The sequence below is a fragment of the Mus caroli genome, chromosome 17 (genome assembly GCF_900094665.2).
Source record: "Mus caroli chromosome 17, CAROLI_EIJ_v1.1, whole genome shotgun sequence".
Classification (NCBI taxonomy): domain Eukaryota; kingdom Metazoa; phylum Chordata; class Mammalia; order Rodentia; family Muridae; genus Mus; species Mus caroli.
In genome coordinates, this window is record NC_034586.1 from 80,047,183 (window position 1) to 80,064,320 (window position 17,138).

The following is a 17,138-nucleotide window of genomic DNA, read 5'->3' on the forward strand; positions in this document are numbered from 1 at the left end:
AGTATGTAAATTGTATCTCCAACTTGTAAAAATTATGTTAGAGCTTTTTTTCTTATCATAAAGGTAATGCTTACTGCTATTAAGTTTTATTCATGGTCTGACTTTAAAAAACTTACTATAATTTATGTATTATTTATGTATTGCATATGTGCATGTGTGTCAAGGTCAGAAGTAAACTTGCAAGAGTCAGTTCTCTCCTTCTACCATGTAGGTTCAATGACTCAAACTCAGATCTTCAGGCTTGGCGATGAGAACCTTTAACAGCTAAGCCATCTCACCAGACCCTATTTGACATTTTAAATACTTGCTCATCATCCAAAATGGCCCAACACCAAAGAAACTCAGCTCTGTAAGACCTGACTACAGCATGCTCATCAGCGAGCACTTACTCTAGAACCTCACTTTATCCATCCAGTAAACTGCACCATGTTTGCATAAAATACATTATCTTACTTAGAATTTATGAAACTCATGAAACAGAGTCATGTTTTCTAAAATGGTAGCATGAGTGGAAGATATACTCAGGAGTTAAGCCAACAGACTATGCTTTCAGAGGTCCAAAGTTCAATTCCAAACACTTATGCCTGGCAGGTCACAACCACCTGTAACTCTAGTACGAAGGGACACACTGCCCTCTTCTGGCCTCCATAGCATTTCATACACATGCAAATACCCACCACACATATGCACATAATAAAATAGAAGTAATTTTTTTTAATGCTAGCAAAAATTGGGTGTGGTAGTGTACACTTATTATGGGAGAAGAAGCAGTAAGATCAGGAGTTCAAAACCAGCCTTGGTCACAAAGTTCCAAATAACATGGGACTGACTCAAAACAAGCAGAAGAGAAAGCTGGCATAGATAGTGATTGTTAGAAATGTTCATTCCACATCAGCCTGCACCAGTAATTTCTGTCTTCATCATCTGCTCTTTTTCTCACAAGCCTATTTTATTCTCACATATTTTAATTTATGACTTATCCAACCACATTTAACTGAATTAATTTTGTTGGCTTAGTTGTATCCTTCAAATGTCTTATAAGCAAAACAAAATACGAGATAACAAAGCCAAAACTCACTGTGAACTCAAGGTGAACAAAACATGTACTATATCCAAGAGCAAAGCCTCCCCGCTTGGGCCCATTCTCCCATCCTGCCAGTCCAGCATAGCAAGTGATCCCTGACACAGGAATAAGAGAGTTGAGGCTGGCACATCAGGACAGCAAAGGCTCCCACAGCTATTCGTGAACCACTCAGGGATGCCAGTGCACTCAGCTGACCGGAGAAGCAGGCTGCTGATCTGGAAAACAAGACGTAATAACATACAGTATCTTAAATACAAACCTGAATATTGTAGGAAAACTAATGAAACAGCACAAGCACTGAAATTATTATCCTAACTTTAAAAGTGAGAACAACTCGCTCTAAGCACATCCATCTTTCCCTGCTATGGAAGGTCAGCATATGAGGCAGAGAGGATGGATGCTCTTAGAGGAGTTCTGAGAAAACTCAATTGTACTCAAAGATAATGATTGTGCATGATCTCAGAATACAGACATGTTTAATATAAGTCTGGGCTAAAAGACAAAGTGAGTTTCTAGATAATATACTGAGAGGAGGGGAGACCGTTAGCAGCCATTACAAAGATGTGATTTCCATTACCAAATTACACTCTCCTTAAGAGACCAAACTCACAACCGGGCGTGGTGGTGCATGCCTTTAATCGCAGCACTCGGGAGGCAGAGGCAGGCGGATTTCTGAGTTCGAGGCCAGCCTGGTCTACAGAGAGAGTTCCAGGACAGCCAGGGCTACACAGAGAAACCCTGTCTCGAAAAACCAAAAAAAAAAAAGAGTCAGAGAGAAATTGACCCTCATATGCCTCTCTTGTATTACAAAGAATATGATTAAGTATACTGCAAAGTTTATTCTTAAAAAAAGACTTTCAGAATATTATTACAGTGTATTTAATTGGCCCCTGCATAGTTTTAATGTCAGTCATCACTTACCACACTGACACACAGATCTGAAAGCAGCCCTAGAAACACTCAGGAGCGAGTCCCTAACATGCTGGCAGCAGTTAGCTCTGCACAGCTGAATTCCAGGCAGCTCTGCTCAGCCTGTCCTCCCTGCCCTCACTTCACTTTTATATTTAGAAATGTCATTATAAGAGAAAAGACCTATTGTTAAAACACAAACTATGCTAAATAAATTTTAAAATTCAGCTAATGTGATTTAAAAATTGACGGACAAGTAAAATGGCTTAGTGAGTACAGACATGTCAAATCCAGCAACCCAAGTTTGGTCCTCAGGACCCACATGAAAGCAGGAACAAACTAACAACCACAAGTTTCCACTGACCTATGCGCAGCCATGTGCGCACACACACACAGACACACCACACAGACACACAAAATGACACACGTGTGCCCATACACACGCCACAAATAAATAACTATAAAATAACAAATAAATAACTATAAAATAACAAACAAAATATTTAAAAGTTAAAAAGTGATGTCCATCTAAACTGTCACAGTGAAGGAAAATCCTAAAGAGAAGATGTACTCACCAATCCAGGGAGCTTTTCAGATGGTCGGAACATGGTCTTAATGAAAAGAATGACAGCTAATCCAGATGTACTCTGAACAGTCTGCAGTAGGTCATCTATGGGGTGGAGGGTAGAGCAGACATCACATTTTAAAGGGTCTGGTGTCATACAAAGAACAAGTGATTTGGGATCAGGCAGACCTCACTAGTTCTAGCATGAACATTTCCCAGGCAACTAAATCCCAGACACATTACTTAACCTCCCAGAAACTCAGCTTTTTTTTTTAAAGGGGGGGCGGTTAATAACTCATACCTGATAAGCTGTCATAAAGTTTAGAAGAAAATGAGGAGAAAGTCTAAGCGCAGTACATATTCTCTATACAGAGTATTCCCTTTTAATACTCAATCTTACTATCTACATCTCTGGCACATCTTGTGACACCATCACCTGCCCCTTCCCACCACTGACACCTCTGTACCCCAAACCACAATTTTTCTTAGAGAGCTTTGAAGGTCTATGTGAAAAATATATACCACATTAATTAGAAACCTTGCTGACACAGCATTCAAAGTGACCAATTTTGAGTTGCTAATTTTTTTTTTTTTACATATTACATTAGCCTCCAGTAATGTGAATTCTTCAACTCAGACAGAGACACTGTAAGTTAAATATCCTCTGTCCTCCATATCTGGGAACAATACTGACTTTTGTCAGCCATATGCTTAGCCAGAAGCAGGATCCTTGCTTCCACAATCTTCCTTCCATCTAAAGGCAGCCCTAGAGAGTGTTTAGGCCCAAGGGCCATAGGCACAAATCCCTGGGATCTGTTAGGTTTTTTTCTGATGAAAACGCAATTGTCCCATCATCCCACTTGATGCTTGCAGCTGCAATAGATATCTGCCAAACAGGAGGTAACACACATATGGATAGATACCAGCATGATATAAATGCTAAAGCAGCATGCAGAAGTGGTCCCACATTGACGGCTGTATTTCTGGATCATCTGCCTCTGAACTTCGTGGTACAGGAAGAGATGCATCAGCTCAGCTTTCTGTTACTAGCTACACTGTACTACAGCTGAACACTTTACTACATAAAAAGCTTTAAATTCCTAAGAATGCACTGGTGAAGTGCCATCAACCGCTCAGAAAATAAGCTGTCTCTTTAAAACTCTGTCTGGGACTGGAGAGATGACTCAGCAGTCAAGAGTACTTGCTCTTACAGGGGACCCAGGTTCACTTCCCAGTATCCCCCAAATGGAGGCTCACAACCATCTATAAACCTGGTTCCAGGGATCTGCTGCCCTATTCTGAGCTCCACAGGCACCTAAATTTACATGGTATACATAAACTCATATAATCACACACAATACACATAAAACTAAAATGAATTTTAAAACAGTTTAAAATTGTGTCTTCTCTGTATTTCACCAAAACCTTTTATTTTTCAGATTATCGAATTCCCCTTTTAAAAGGCAACTATCTCGTTCAAGTTAACTATAAATTCTGTCTTGATAAAAGTAACTCACTAGGATCTGGGGAGATGGCTCAGCCATGTGCCATCTGAACCTCTGCTGCTCTTGCAGAAGAGCTGGGTTTAGGTCCAGAGCTTACACTGGATGGGTCACAGCCACTTCCAACTCTAGCCAGGCGTCCTCTCTGGCCTCCGCAGGGGCCCATGTGTACTCATAGACAGATACACATACACAGAAGTCAAAAATTCTACTTAAATTACCCAAGCAATGACGGGCGTGGTGGCTCACGTCTTTAATCCCAGCACTGGGGAGGCAGAGGCAGGCAGATTTCTGAGTTCAAGGCCAGCCTGGTCTACAGAGTGAGTTCCAGGACAGCCAGGGCTACACAGAGAAACCCTGTCTCGAAAAACCAAAACAGAAAACAAAACAAAAAAAATTTTAGTTTCCTTTAAATTCCTAAAAGTCCAAGGTAAAAAGAAAAACAGAAATACTAATTAAACAATAAAGCTATGACTTTTCCTAGTCACCAGTGTTAAATCAAAAAATTACCCCAGCAAAAGCAGAATAATTCTTACAAAGAAGAGTTCTAAACAGGTCCCCATGTTTTGTCTTGGGGGGTGTGTGTGTGTGTGTGTGTGTGTGTGTGTTCACATGCACTGCAGTGTGTATATGAAGCTCAGAGGATAACTTATAGGACTCCATCTTCTCCCATCATGTGATGTGTGTACCAGGGAATCAAGCATCAAACCCAGGTCATCTAACTTGGTGGCAAAGGCTTTACCCACTGAGACATCTTATTCACACAAAGTTTTGTTTTTAGTTTTCTGCTTCTTTAGTTTTTTAATTTTTAAAAATGTTATGTGTATGTGTTTACATCTTGTGTGCACAGTGTCCAAAAGAGCAGAAGAAGGCATAGGATCCCCTGGGACTGGAGTTACAGACTGCTGAGCTGTTATGTGGGTGCTGGGAATTGAACCCAGGTCTTCAGAGGAGCAGCCTGTGCGCTTAGCCACTGAGCATCTCTCCAGCTCCGTGTTGTTGGGTTTTAGTTGCTGCTGTTGTTTTGGCTTTTGCTTTTTGTTCACTTGTTTATTTTTTAATTTTGTTTTTTATTAAAGTTCTTATATACATTACTACACAGAACAGCAGATGAAAGGAAAGGATAATTTAATCTTTTCTGTAATACTTAAATGTTATATAACGCCTGTTTGGTTTTTGGTTTTTAAAAAATACTTTATGTATACATATACAGTTAATAAGTTATAGAAAGTGACCATGCTTGAACTTATCATGAGGAAAAGAGAACTAAGCTTCCCAGCCAGAAGATCTATCCGTGTACCTCATCCCAACCATAACCTCCTATCAGACTCTGAGGAAACACTACTGTGACTTTCACAGACTCTTCAATAGCTTTAACAAATGAGTAAGTATTACTAGACAGGGCAGCAGCCACATCATTTTTCCAATGCCTTTTAGGTATCTTACACTATTTCTTCCTTTATCTGTCTTTATCCCTTTATCTCTAATGAGGAACTCTGGCCCATCTGACTTGCAGAGTTGTCTTCAACCAGGATATTGTGTTTGTTTATTCCTGGTTTATGTCCTCTGTCTAACTCAATGCAGTCCTCTGATTTCTGCAAATTGGCAGCTAACCTAGAGATAGCATCTCTCAAATTCAATCTCTTTGGGAAGATGGCAGGTGGCAGCTACACAAATCTAAGAGATGTGTTTGTCTGGTTTCCTGTTTCTGTGATTACTGATGCCTAATGGCAACTGCATCGATCATCAGTGTTACAAAAGGCCCACAATCAACAACTTTGTCATTGTTTGAATATAATACCACTAAGAGCTCAACTCAGCTTTCCAAATCTTCCTTAAATCTGGTATCTACTTTCTTTATAACCTAAAGGCTGTGGCTTTCCAACACTGAGGTTAGTGGGTTTTCTCCTTTGTACAGAATAAACATGCTGACACATATACAGTCACAAACTGGGGAAAGCTCTTCAACCTCCCTTGCTGAACGCATATATTTAAAAGACAAAAATCAAGCAAACAAACAAGCATTAAAATCATGTACTCCAGGCCCTTTCTCCATTGGCTGACAGAGAAATTCCATATCTAAATTACATGTATGAGCAATTACATGTATGAGCAAACGCTGACTGGCATGCAGTTATAAGCGTCGTTTTGCACACTGATACACTTACCGTCATTTAAGAACTTGGTGAAGATGCTCAGCAAGCCACACATACTCTGCCAGATGGGTGAGCTGGAGTCATTCCAGAGGCTGCCCTGGGGCCCCTGTACTTTCTGTACCAATGTCATGGCAACTCTAACACCTACCAGCAAGTCACTCATTAACTGTGTTTGAACAATACGATTTCCAGCAAACTTCCTACAAAGAAGAAAAGAGAGGATTTCAGAAGGAAATTCAAATATAGTTGTCACCACCTTTGCACCCCCCTAAAACCAGCATGGTCCTGCAGCCGTCTATTTGGGATTAAAGCAGACATATGTCTCCATCTCCCATTTGTAGAAGCACTCCAGTTACACAGACACTAACTGTAAACTTCTAATACTCTTACCTGTGTAGGCCCTTTCTCCTTACCCACACTAACCTTACTCCCTACTTTAGGGCAAAGAGAAGAAATGTTTGAAAAGGGCTGGGGAGATGGCTCAGCAGTTAAGAGCACTGACTGAACTTCCAGAGGTCCTGAGTTCAAATCCCAGCAACCACATGGTGGCTCACAATTCATCCGTAATGAAATCTGATGCCCTCTTCTGGGGTGTCTGAAGAAAGCTACAGTGTACTTACATAAAATAAATAAATTAAAAAAAAAAAAAGAAAGAAAGAAATGTTTGAAAAGACATGAAGACGTAATGAGACAACTACAGACTTGAACACATTTTCTGCACACTCTTTCCCACCTATCTTCAACACGTTCTCCTAGGGTCTGTCCTCAGACATATGACTACATAGTTCTCTTCTCCCTAAACTATTTACCTACATGTCTATGTCTCTCCTCCCCCTCATACCTCGCCCCTTTCTCTCCGGTGTGAAGGATCAACCCAAAGCTTCTGATCCTCTGACAAAGAGATATAGTCCGAGCCTGCCCTCCTCTACATCAAAGCTCCCCAAGATTCAGTTCTCTATCTAATTCTCTCCCTTGATACTGATCTCATATAGCTCTTAAACTTTCAATTATACTCTGTATGTTTACTATTGCCAAAGTTTTGGCTCTAACCAGGTCTCTCCCATTACAAACTTGTATTTCGAACTTCCTACTCACTATCTGCATTTGGGTATCTAATAGGTATCTCAAAATATATGAATTTATACGTGGCTCCAAACCCACACTACCTCCTAGGATCTCTCTCTAAAATACTGTAACCACTCTTGCCGCCTAGCCTCTGTATCCCATCTGTAAGGAAATCTTAGTTCTCTCTTCAGAATATCTCTGCACCCACACTGTGTCCATGTCCATTCTCATGCCTCCTTTGGGTTACAAGAGCTTCCAACTGGTCTCCCATTCTTTAACCTGTCCCTCTTGGGCTACTTTCAATAGAGGAGAACAGATTATTAAAACTCAAGCAAGGGAAAAACAGTTTGTAACTTCCTCAACACAAACAAAATGAGCAAAGGACCCAGCTATTCCACTCCTAGGTATATAATCCCAGGAGCTGACAGCAGAGCCAAGTATGGGAGGCATACTGGAGCTGAAGCAGGGGAACTGCCACAAGTCTGAGACCAGCATAAATGGCAGTTGAGTTGGAAGCCAACTGAGGCAACAGAGTAAGACCCTCCTTTCAAAAACAAATAAATAAGGGAAAAGAAGAGAAAAAAATAAAACAGAAACTGAAACTCTTGTGCACAGCAATGTTTAAGGCTGCATTATACAGCAGCCAAAAGGTAGAAAAGCCAAAACATCAGCATATGAATAGACAAAATGTGTCATAAATACACAGTGAAATATTTGGCTTTAAAAAGGAATAAAATTCTGCTACACATTACTACATAAATCGGTCTTGAAAACATTCCAAGTGAAGTCAGCCTGACCCAAAAGGACAAGCAGGCTGAGCATGACAGTACAGAGTGTGACGGGACAGAGCAGAGCATGACGATACAGAGCATGACGGAATACACCTGTGATCCCAGCACTCAGGAGGCTAAAGCAAGAAAAATCATGAATTCAGTGCCCACCGGGACTATACAGTGAGACTATATCCTAATCACCCAAATATATATATGCAATAAATATACATATATGTGCAAATAAAGAATAAATATTCATATATTATGTGATTTCATTTATATGAAGTATCAATAGTGAACACATTCAAAGAGACAGAAAGTAGGATGGGAGTTATCAGGGTTTGTGTCATCTCAAGGCAGTGAATTAGGAGGGATATACATTTACTTAGAGGCATATAAAATAGCCACATCAAAATGTCTAGGAACCAACTGACTATTGAGTCTACTAAGGAAGAAGAGATCTAACTAGAATCTCAAATATGTAGACAGTGGCTGACACCAAAGTATCAGACAACATAAAGCAACAGGAACGAAATTAAGTGCAGGGTTGGACCGAGGTCCATCAGATGAATCTAGAAATCTGAAAAGGAGACAAGGAGCAGGAGGCCTCAGGTTAAAGTGGACACACAGCTATTACTTCTACTCCACTGCAGAGCTTCCCTAAACCACTCAGGAGTCCAGGTTTCAAATACAAACAGCATGAACAGATGCGTAAGGAACAAGGTCATAACATCAATGTTTTAGAAGATACAAAGCCTGAGACCTTTAAGAAAGCTTCCCTGTACAGAAACAATTTCCGGTGTGCACTCAGACACGTGCACAAGCATGCAAACAAACAGCACTTGCCTGTTTTCTTCCAGGATTTCAATTAAACTCTTCCGCAGAAAATGAAGCACTGAAACAGAGAGACAACAATGACAACCAGAACTCCAACCCGGAACATTTTAAACCGTCTACCACAGACGATGTCAGGAGAAAGCGGAAACCTGAGGGGCATGCGCTACGTTAGTTAGGTAGAGGCCTCTAATATTGCCAAGAAATGTAAAGCAGTCAGCTCTAAAACGCCTCAGAAACACTGTCATCCCTCAGAGCAAAAGGAAAGGTGAAGACTCACCATCTTTAAGCAGATTAACCACACTTGCTCTACCTGCAGGTAGGAAAATAACAATGCTAAGGTGCTTTTGCCAAATGAACAATTAAAAGACAGTAATGTAATCACAGACGTGACGTCACCCAGGAAAAGGCACTGAGGAGGTGCTGGCTTACCCAGGTTAAAGTTCTCCATGCAGGAAGATATGTTATCCATTACTTTTCTATAAGAATATAAGTCAGCAGTATCTAATTCTTCTTGAAGATGAAGAGTAAAACTGTGTGTTGCCTGAGTTAGAAAAACCTCAGGTAGGCCATTGAGTGAGCTGCAAAAAAGAACCAAAGGATGCAAAAGCTTACATCACTGAGTTAAGTGTGGAGGGCGAAAACCATACAACTGTTAAATACTGAACCGCACCTGCAAAATACAGCCTCAAAATTATTACCTCACAGTTATTGTGGCCTCACATGGTTACTATGACCTCACAGTTATTAAGACCTCACACAGTTATTATGACCTCACACAGTTATTATGACCTCATACAGTTATTATGACCTCAGTTATTATGACCTCACACAATTATGACCTCAGTTATTACGACCTCACAGTTATGACCTTAGTTATTATGACCTCATAGTATAACTTCACAAAGTTATTATGACCTCAGTTATTACGACCTCACATACTTACGATGACCTCAGATTTTATGACCTCATGCAGTTACTATGACATCACATACTTACTCTGACCTCACACAGTTATTATGATCTCATATTTACTCTGACCTCACACCACCACCAGTGAAATTCCCTGGCCTACCATTTCTCACCTGTCTCTCTGGCTCCATTTTGCTATTTCTGACCCCAAGGCTGTTCTCAAAGGAGTAGCCAGACAACAGTACTAGAGCAACATGCAGTCACCATCAGAATGGCTTCACCACATGGTGCTGGCTTTTCCATTTTCCCCTTAGAATGTAAGATTCAAGAAGAAAATTGAAAACCCCAGTTCCTAGAAATGTGCTTAAAGCACAATTAAGTGCTCAGCGATAATTTTAATATAAAAAACTAAACTGATGTCAAATTCAGTCCAATGATTTAACTGGAAAGAAGCATATTGTATTTGAAAAGTCCACTGCTTTTCCAGAAGAAATAAGTCTAAAAACTGGAATATCCTGGAAAAGAAAACTTAGGAGAAAGGTAACTCACTCTGTAATTGGGTCATGTTATCAAATAGTTCATGACAGACTGGGATTGGTTCAAAACATATACACAAGCCTAAAACAGTCAAACCCATGTTACATAAAATACATAAAGGTAACACTACTCCAATACAAGGGAACTCAGTGAGCCAATGTCTGGGATACAGAGGCCCTACGTGAAACAGAAAACTGGATCCCTACCTTACCTAACACTAAAACCCATTTCTAGATGGATTTTAAAACTGAGCAAAGGAAGTAAGACAGAGAAAAGGAGCAAAACGATAAACTTAAATATCCATAAAAAGAACTGACCCAGGAGCTAAGGAACTCTGGCCCACTGAATAAATGCCAGCTTTTTTTCTTACCTATAACCTAAGGATTTTGCTTTTTAAAGTTCCTCAGACAGAAGCAGAGACAGACAGTATGGATGAAATGGGTAGCAATATACTTTGGCTTAATTTTACCAAAACAGTGTGCGACTCAAGTTGCCTTTTCTTTCCCTTTCCTCTTTTAAGTGCAGAGAATGGAACCCCAGGCCTTCTGCCTACAAGGTGGGTAAGCACATCAAGTGGAGCCTCGGTCCCTGGTGGTTTTCCTACCATTCACCTTATCTCCCTTCTTTTTCTTTACCTGGCCAAAACTTTCTTCAAGGGGTTCTTCAGAGTCAAGGAAAAATAAATGCCTGCTAGAATCTCCAAACAACTCTGAATGGCAGGATCGCACACGCCGTTTCTATCGACCTTCTCCAAGAGAGGCACAATCTATAATTTAAAAAAAAAAAAAAGTAAATTTTTTCTAATGTCAAATACATCAAACTTACATGACTACAAATACTCTTTTAAGTCATTTCGCTTTCCTTTGAAGGGAATAGGGGTAATAACTTGAACTCTTGATCCTCCTCCTACGTCCTGAAAGTTGAGAGTACAGGCGTGTCTGTCTCACTGTGATGTCTGATTTCTGTGGTGCGGAGGATCAAACTCAGGGTCTGACACATGCAGGTGCTGGACTAAGTAGGCTACATACAAACTCGGGGTCTGACACATGCCAAGTGCTGGACTAAGTAGGCTACATACCGTTCTGATTCCAAGACTTATAAACCTTTAACACCAACACGGCCCTCTTTGCTCCCTGAACCACTTCCACTGAGAGTCACGTGCCTAACGGATGGCAACACAGAAAATCTATAGCATTCTTTAAAAGTGAGTAATAGATTTAACTGGTTTCAAAATAGGTATGCCTGTGTGGAAAATCTAAATGCTCAAAGACAAATAAGAACAATATATTTAAAGTTAACTTTCAAATGTGTCCACTAAAAAGCTTTAAAGATTCAAAATCAATATATATAATGTTTTAAAAAATATCTTCACAAAAATTACACAGTTGTCTCCTATTTATAGTCTCAATGTCAGTAGAAGCTTAGCTACTATTTCTATTGCTGCTCTGAATAAAAGGACTTTATATAATGAACAGAAGAGGAAAACTATTGTTTGGTGACAAATTAGCATTAAGCAACTGCAACCAAACCTGTCAGTTAATTTTTAAAATCTTTACTAGCATGCTAATATTTGAAACACACCCATGAACAAAATCTCAGCTTTACCTGTTTAATAGAGTGGATCTGTGACACTCCATCTGTGAGCTGTACACAATGTAACAGCAAAGAGGCTAGATTTTTCCCTTCCATATCAGCAAAAGCTAAGGAACACACACAAAAAAAAAAATTCAATGATGTAACTACATACAGATTAATAGTACCTGAGTTTCTCTCTCTCTCTCTCTCTCTCTCTCTCTCACACACACACACACACACACACACACACACACACTCCTAGAACCCAAACAGTAGAGCAGAGAGCCACCTCTCAAAAGTTGTCCTCTGACCTCTCCTGTGTCGGGGCAAGCACGTGCCCACACACACACACTCAGTGTGCTAGTTTGCACTGTACTGCTGAGAAATACCACGACCAAAAGAAGACTGAAAAGGCCAGGGTTTATTTTCTCTCACACGTCCCAAGTCCCAGTCCCTCAGTAAGGGAGGTCAGGTTCCAGCAAGTCACACGCTCTGCTTACAGATCTGTTTCACTGGACAAATGAACTGTAAAAATCACATACATCTCAAAGTTTCCATGTCCTGATGACAGACAGACAGCACAGCAACCTGCATTTCTCTTTTCTTCTTCACACCCATCTTACACAGGATGAACAGCACTCTGTAAGAAAGAAGAACTTAAGGCAGTGGTCCAGTGGAGAGTTTCTCCTGCAACAACAGTGACATTTGAGGCCACGTGTCTCTTACTGAGGACGGTGTGCTGTGCACCGTAGGGTGCTTAGAGCCTCCCCAGCCTGCACCCCATTAGATGCCAGGATTATCTTACTACCAACAAATTAAGATAACCTATGGATGTCTCCCAACAATGCCACTACTGAGTGACAATCACTGAGCTGAGGAGATCTGGTTTGCCAAACAAAACCTGTGGGCTTTTTGTTTAAGGTGTTTACTGCCTTGAAAATGGGGGGTTTCATTATGTTGTCCTTAAAACAGGTGCTGCTTTGAAGGAGAGATTTCTTTTGTCCCATTTAAGAATTAGAAATTCAACGGAAGTTTTGAGGATACAGATTCCAGCTTAAGTCAAAGGCAGACCTCCGTGGTCCACTGAGGAATGGTCTACCTGCAGACCCTCCCAGGCAGAAAACGACTCAGCATGCTTCACTTAAACTCCTGACATAGCTTCCTTGTTGTCCCTACTTGTCTCTGAAGAATCAAAGCAATCTAACCATGCACTTGCTTATAAACTTCCCAAAGGTTTCCCCTTGCACTAAATAAAATGCATTAGTTATAACCAAATTTGGGTATGTGGCCTGAAAACAATCTGGCCCCAGCTTCCTCTGCCATTCATTTCAGATTTCTTTCACAGCATGTACCTAAGATTACACTACCTGGCACACCTGTCTATTGCCTGTTTTTCCTAGCACTTAGCTCCATAAAGATTGCAATGAACTAACTGAATGTTTGTGTTCAGTGTTCCAGTTCTTAACTCCTTAGTCGTTCATGCATGTCGTAAATGCTTTATTAAAATTTCATGAACTAAATCAAGGAATTCTTAATTAACAATTGCTAGAGATATTATAGGAGGGACATATATACTTTTAGAAGAAAGGTGGGCTACGTGGTACCTAAAGGGACACGCTACAGCTAAGTGACATACCGCTCCAGAAACTGAAGCATTTAGTCCATTTGGACGGCAAGTCACTACAGCAACAGCAAATGAGCAGTCAACCAAAACCGTTAATGAACACAGACAGACAGAGAGACAACAAGGAGAGGCCTTGAAGTTCTGGATTAAATTTAGGGAAATAATTTCCCAAACGAGCAGCCAGCGTGCAAAGTACTGAGAAAGTACTGAGGAAGGAAACTGAGGGGACACTTGTGATTTGAAATGGCAAGTTTGCAACAGTATTTGATCCCGGGGTCCTAGGGACTACACAGAGATAGATTCGGTGATTCTGCGCGTTCTAAGGGTAAACGTGTGTTCGGGTGAACTGGGCCGGCCCAGAGCCGAAAATCCCGGTCCAGCCCGATAGGCATCTGCCCATAGGTGCCACTTGCTGCTTCCCGCCCATCTGCCCATCTACATCTGCAGCTTCCCGACCTCCTCCCACGTGGAGTCCAAAGACTGACAGAAGGACAGATGAAAACGTGGTTCAAGGGCTGTCTGTCTCCATGGAGACCTCAGCGCCCGGAAGCCACGGCTGGCACCCTCCGGGTGGCCTGTAAGCTGCCCCGGCTGCGCTGTGGCGAAGTCGGTCCCCCGCGCCCGCGTGCCTGGCAGGCAGCGCGCCCGCGAGCCAAACCTCGTGCCCGAGGACGTCTGCAAAGCGTCGCCACCTCTGGACGAGCCCCGGAAGCCTGTCAAGTCTACGGCGTCCCTGAGGCTTGTAACGTGGTGCGCGATCCAAAACCGGTCCCCGGCGAAGGGAGGCAGGTCTGGAAGCTGGCAAGGAAATATCGCGAGAGCGGCCGAGTGCCGCTCCTCCAATCAGAAGTGAGGCTGGGTTGTGACGTCATCAAAGAGGGCGTTCGCGAGGGGATTTAGAGAGCCCGCGACTAAACAGTTCTTGATAAGCGAGCCTGTGAGGGTGAGTGCTGGGAACTGCGTGTCCCTCACCTCCTTCTGGCTGGCAGAGCTGCAGCCTCCACACCTCTAGGTGTCAGGCCGACATTTCTGTTCCAACCCAGACTTTCTACACTCACTGTGCCCAGCGCAGAGACAGGCAAAATCTACACTCGGGGACGGTTTCACCAGGGATGGGAACTGAAGCCAAGAGCAACGACTTGAACTCCACTGTCTGAGCCTTAAAAGCTGCATCTTTTACACATCTCACAGACTATCTTGCAGTCCAGTCCTTTAAATAAAAATGAGTACAAATTGGAGACCTATATCAATCACCTTAGTAAGGAGCTGGGACAAGGGACAAGATCACAGAACGGACAAGATGCTGAAAAGGCCAGGATGTGAGATGCATAGTTGGGAAAAATGAAAATTAGGTTCATCAGGTGGATGGCTTTTCTATCAATGCACTTCGTATTTCTTTGTGGTTTTGCCACGTGTATTGTGAGACCCCGACTTAAAGCGTTTCTCCTTGAAAGGTAAAGCCCCTAAAACATTTCCCCAAGCTTGTTTTCCCTGACCTCTAAAAATACAGCTAGAAAGAAGCTCTGTTCTCTATAGCCAGCAAAAAGCCTTTTTGTTTCTATACTTTACAACCAGAGATGCGATAATTGTAAAAGATCCAGCCAGGCACTTGCCTGGCTTCCTGTGCCGAGGACATGGAGATAAAAATTCAGAAAAAACTCACTCCCAACTCCTGCCTTGTAAATTTCACCAAGGACACCCGGAAGAGAAGAACTCCGCCCAACTCTTCCCAACTTCTCCCAACTCCTCCCAATTCCTCAGCTAGCTGTTAAAAGCCCCCTACTGTCACCTCTTGCTCAGGGTCAAACTCCCCTGCCCTGCATGGCAGAAAGAGTTCGTCCTCAGCTAGCTGATTTGCCCCTTCTTAGAAATGGGAACAAAACACCCATGGAAGGAGTTACAGAGACAAAGTTTGGAGCTGAGACAAAAGGATGGACCATCTAGAGACTGCCATATCCAGGGATCCATCCCATAATCAGCCTCCAAACGCTGACACCATTGCATACACTAGCAAGATTTTGCTGAAAGGACCCTGATATAGGTGTCTCTTGTGAGGCTATGCTGGGGCCTAGCAAACACAGAAGTGGATGCTCACAGCTATTGGATGGATCACAGGTCCCCCAATGGAGGAGCTAGAGAAAGTACCCAAGGAGCTAAAGGGATCTGCAACCCTATAGGTGGAACAACAATATGAACTAACCAGTACCCCGGAGCTCTTGACTCTAGCTGCATATGTATCAAAAGATGGCCTAGTCGGCCATCACTGGAAAGAGAGGCCCATTGGTCATGCAAACTTTATATGCCCTAGTACAGGGGAACGCCAGGGCCAAAAGGTGGGAGTGGGTGGGTAGGGGAGTGTGGGGGAGGGTATGGGGGACTTTGGGGATAGCATTGGAAATGTAAATGAGGAAAATACCTAATAAAAAATATTTAAAAAAAAAAACTCTTGCAGTTTGCATCAGGTGTGATTTTTCTCTCGAGGCTTTGGGGTGCTGGCCAGCTCATCCTGGGACTTGAGTGGAGGCCCAGCTTCGGGGGGTCTTACAGTATCACTAAACAATAGCTTGGTTGATTTTGTGTCTGTTATCCACCGATTCACATCTTTTAGCATTGCTTTCAGGTCACTCACCTAAAACTGAGTGGTGACAATTCTTTGACCCACTGTTAACATAATATGCTGTTCTCTACTGTGCTGCATTTGTGCTGATATGTATGGACATTTGCTCTGGAGGAGTCCAGAGCAGAGGGGCGGGAGCAGGGCAGGGGACTGGACATGGCCAGGGATAGGGAAGCAGGACGGACGTGGCAAGAATTGTGTAGGTTATTAGTAGGTTATTAGCAGGGAAGCCTGGCTACTGTTAAATTAGAGGAGGAAGTGGAAATGGCCAGGATTCTAATCTGTGCTCTGAGATGCCTAACCAGGACCTGTGGAAAAGGACCAGAAGAGTTTGGAGGCTAGCATTGGCTCTGGTGTGCACCAGAGGTGCATGTCAACAAGGAGGAAGATGTCTTCTTTGTCAGAAGCAGGGGAAATAGGAGAAAGGCTCTTCCTGACAGACAGAAACCATTCCTCAAATTTCCGAGGAACGCTGAAAATGTCAGTCAGCAATTCTATAGGGCAGCATGAGCTGGGCCAAAACTGTCATTTTCGACCAAGTCAGTGGGCATGCTTTTTAGGGCTGCCTGGGGCTTTCCTAATAGTAACAAACTACTGATAGTCAGGGGTCCTGAAATGATACAGTCTAGAGGTTTGGGTTAGGTTAATTTTTTTTTCCAGCCAGCTAAAGAATTAAAAATCAGGAAAAATCTGGAATGCAACAGTAGCAGAAAAGAAATCTCAAACAGCAGACAGAATCAGCAGTTGAAGAAAATCCCTACTCCCTCGTCAAAAATAAGTATGGGAATTCCTGAGGGTGGTTGGATACTGCTGGCCATGAATAATAAGATTTGCTGAGACAGTCAAGCCCCTCTATGCCAGCACATGGAGAGCCCAGTCCTTGGAATGGACTGAGACTGAACAGAGGGCCTTCATAGCCATGAAAGGCCCTGATGTCTGCCCAGCCCTGGCCCTCCTAGACATTACTAAGCCTTGTGCATGAATG

General features: G+C 42.3%; 1 protein-coding gene across 2 annotated transcripts in view; it reads right to left on the minus strand.

The window, feature by feature from the left end:
- The window catches only part of Thada (THADA armadillo repeat containing), a 276,549-nt gene extending 262,233 nt beyond the window's left edge, over positions 1-14,316 (minus strand). For both annotated transcript variants that reach the window (XM_029471015.1, XM_029471016.1), the window contains exons 1-10: positions 14,195-14,316; positions 12,455-12,552; positions 11,943-12,037; positions 10,973-11,103; positions 9,321-9,469; positions 9,169-9,201; positions 8,901-8,949; positions 6,229-6,416; positions 2,569-2,663; positions 1,079-1,299 (exon numbers count right to left, since the gene is read on the minus strand). In XM_029471015.1, the coding sequence (XP_029326875.1) occupies positions 1,079-1,299; positions 2,569-2,663; positions 6,229-6,416; positions 8,901-8,949; positions 9,169-9,201; positions 9,321-9,469; positions 10,973-11,103; positions 11,943-12,037; positions 12,455-12,530 (1,037 nt within the window). In that variant the 5' untranslated portion in view covers positions 12,531-12,552; positions 14,195-14,316. The remainder of the gene's footprint in view (positions 1-1,078; positions 1,300-2,568; positions 2,664-6,228; positions 6,417-8,900; positions 8,950-9,168; positions 9,202-9,320; positions 9,470-10,972; positions 11,104-11,942; positions 12,038-12,454; positions 12,553-14,194) is intronic.
- Positions 14,317-17,138: the final 2,822 nt, after the last annotated feature.